At 38.7% G+C, this 2,748-nt stretch overlaps 1 protein-coding gene across 2 annotated transcripts; it reads left to right on the forward strand.

The window, feature by feature from the left end:
* The first annotated feature begins 377 nt into the window (after nucleotides 1-377).
* Nucleotides 378-2,729, forward strand: LOC111497646 (DNAJ protein JJJ1 homolog). Of its 2 annotated transcripts, none has more exons than XM_023148496.1 (3): nucleotides 378-2,064; nucleotides 2,310-2,368; nucleotides 2,494-2,729. In XM_023148496.1, exons 1-3 carry the CDS (start codon nucleotides 424-426, stop codon nucleotides 2,546-2,548), a joined length of 1,755 nt encoding a protein of 584 aa, XP_023004264.1. In that variant the 5' UTR covers nucleotides 378-423; the 3' UTR covers nucleotides 2,549-2,729. The 2 variants fall into 2 exon arrangements, with proteins under 2 accessions (XP_023004264.1, XP_023004273.1); XM_023148505.1 differs by having other exon boundaries at nucleotides 2,322-2,368.
* Nucleotides 2,730-2,748: the final 19 nt, after the last annotated feature.

Consider the following 2,748-nt stretch of genomic DNA (forward strand, 5'->3'; position numbering starts at 1 on the left):
TTTTTTTTTTTTTTTTTTTTTTTTGCAGAAAAATAAAAAGTAAATACATTGAGAGACAAATCTTAAATATTTCAAAATTGGGTTTAAATAAGTTTAATACAACGAGTTTATTAATTGGCAATTGTTTTATTTTTGTTATATAGTTTCTTTAAAATTCAACCATTTATCGAATTAAATCAATATTTCTTTTTATGGAATATTATTATTATTTTAAGTTTATGTCCAAACTAGTGTAAATATAGTTTTCAATGTTATTTGCAATATATTAAAATTTTGAAATATATTGTAAATTATTTTTTTATTAAATAAATAATTATTAATTTAATATTGAAGACTTTGAATTTTTCGTATAAATATTCAATTCAATCCTGAGCTGAGCCAAAATCCCACGGGAGCAGAAGAAAGCGCGGAATCCCTAACTCGATGGCGTCCGGCAAGCGATGCCATTACGAGGTTCTGGGCCTGCACATCGACTCCACCGCCGATGAGATTAGATCGGCATACCGAAAGCTAGCCCTCCAGCGCCACCCCGATAAGCTTGTCCAGTCCGGTTTGTCGCCGGCGGATGCCACGGCTCAGTTTCAAGAGCTTCAGCACGCTTACGAGGTCCTCTCCGATCCTAAGGAACGCGCCTGGTACGACTCTCACCGTTCCCAAATACTTTTCTCTGATGCCGCGTCGGTTAATTCTAACTCTGTTGTTCCGAATCTGTTTCCGTTTTTCTCCAATACCGTTTATTCTGGCTATTCGGATTCTGGACGAGGGTTTTACAAGATCTATTCTGAAATTTTTGACAAAATTTACGGAAATGAGATTAATTTCGCCAAGAAATTAGGATTGCGTTTGGATATGGTTCGCGAAGCTCCGGTTATGGGGAATTTGGATAGTCCGTACACGCAGGTGACTGCGTTTTATAGTTACTGGCTTGGATTTTGTACGGTTATGGATTTTTGTTGGGCTGATCAGTATGATGTTATGGCCGGTCCCAACCGGAAATCGAGGAGGCTAATGGAGGAGGATAACAAGAAGCTGAGGAAGAAGGCAAAGAAGGAGTACAATGAGACGGTGAGAGGTTTGGCTGAGTTTGTGAGGAAGAGGGATAAGAGAGTGCTCGATATGGCCATGAAAAGGAACTTGGAAATGGAGAAGAAGAAGCAAGAGGAGAAAGAAAGGAAAAAAAGGTTAGAGAGGGAGAAGATGGAGAAGCTTAGGGCATATGAGGAACCAGATTGGGCAAAGGTTGAGGAGGTTGAGGACGATGAGGATGACGAGTTTGAGGAAGAGAATAAGAGAGGGAAAGAGCTTTACTGTGTTTTGTGTGGGAAAAAGTTCAAGAGTGAAAAGCAGTGGAAGAATCACGAGCAGTCGAAAAAGCACAAGGAGAAGGTTTCGGAGTTCAGAGAAACACTAGTCGATGAGGGTGAATCTGAAGAATTTGTCGACGAAGTAGAAGTTGAAGAAGAAACGATACTGCTGGATGATGGGATGGATAAACTAGGGGAGCAGTTCAAGGAGAGTTTTGATATTGAAGGAGAAGAAACACTAAGTGGGGCAGAACTTAGTGGGAGTGAAAACAACGATATTCATGAAGGTGATAGAACAGATACGGGTGCTGAGGCACAAGGATCCAATGACGATGAAACCGATGTTCTTGAAGCAATGGCAGCTGGTCTCCGAAATAGAAAAAACGCAGCTTCAGTGAATCAGCATAAAGCTTCTCCAGTCAAAGCTCAGGTCGAAAATGAGAATGACGAGCGTAATCCAGCGGATTATGATAATGGTAGGAGGGGAAGAAAAAGTCGTCGAGCCAAAAAGAAGGGCAAGGGAAATGATGAAGCTATGAATGAATTAGATTCACAAAATGAGAAAATCAATGGAGATGATACATCACATCAGCAGGATTCTCCTTCCCAGTTGCTGGCAAACAACGAAAGTAGCGATAAGGGGGCCAGTGAATTGGCAAAAGAACGAAAGATTTTGAGTAAACCTGCTGATCGGAAGGCGGTCGTGCAGAATGACACAAAGATCAACTCTAGGCATTCATCTAAAGGAAAGAAATCCAAGGTAATTTACATTGTGCAGATCTGTTTTATAATTCTATCATTTATTTTAGCTAGACTATCAGTAATATGCAACGATTCTTCATGTTATGAACTAAAGATATCATGTATTCCCAAATTAAGAAAGTTGAACATAAACTAGGAAAGCTTCGTATTAGTTCAATGTTCCACTCGGCTTCCTTCTAGTTAGAGTATTGATTATAGTGATTTGTGCTCACAATTTCTGATGATGTAATGTTTTAAACTTGGGCAACATCAAAGGATTCTGGCAATTTATGCGCAACGTGTGGAGAGCAGTTTGAATCAAGGTAATTCTTGTTTAGAAATCCCCTCATCTATTATTCACCAACACATCTTTCATATCTTATAATAACACAATCACTTCCAGAATAACTGGACCAATTTGAAGTGGGCTTTTGATGAATCATGACAGGAATAAACTGCATAAGCATTTGGGAGCCACAGGACATGCTGCGTTAAAATATTGATATCATCGATTTTTTGACCTTTAACAAGATTTTGAAGCTAGTTCTGTACCACATTGGGTGAGATTTCAATTATTTAGGGACGGCATGAGTTGCAGGATGCGATTCCATGGCTAGCCAAGTAATGAATATAATAGCGTTTACAGATTGTTGTCTATCCAGGAAGGTTTTTTTTTTTTTTTTTTTTTTTTTAAAATTTCATT

The sequence above is a fragment of the Cucurbita maxima genome, unplaced genomic scaffold (assembly GCF_002738345.1).
Source record: "Cucurbita maxima cultivar Rimu unplaced genomic scaffold, Cmax_1.0 Cma_Scf00002, whole genome shotgun sequence".
Lineage (NCBI taxonomy): Eukaryota > Viridiplantae > Streptophyta > Magnoliopsida > Cucurbitales > Cucurbitaceae > Cucurbita > Cucurbita maxima.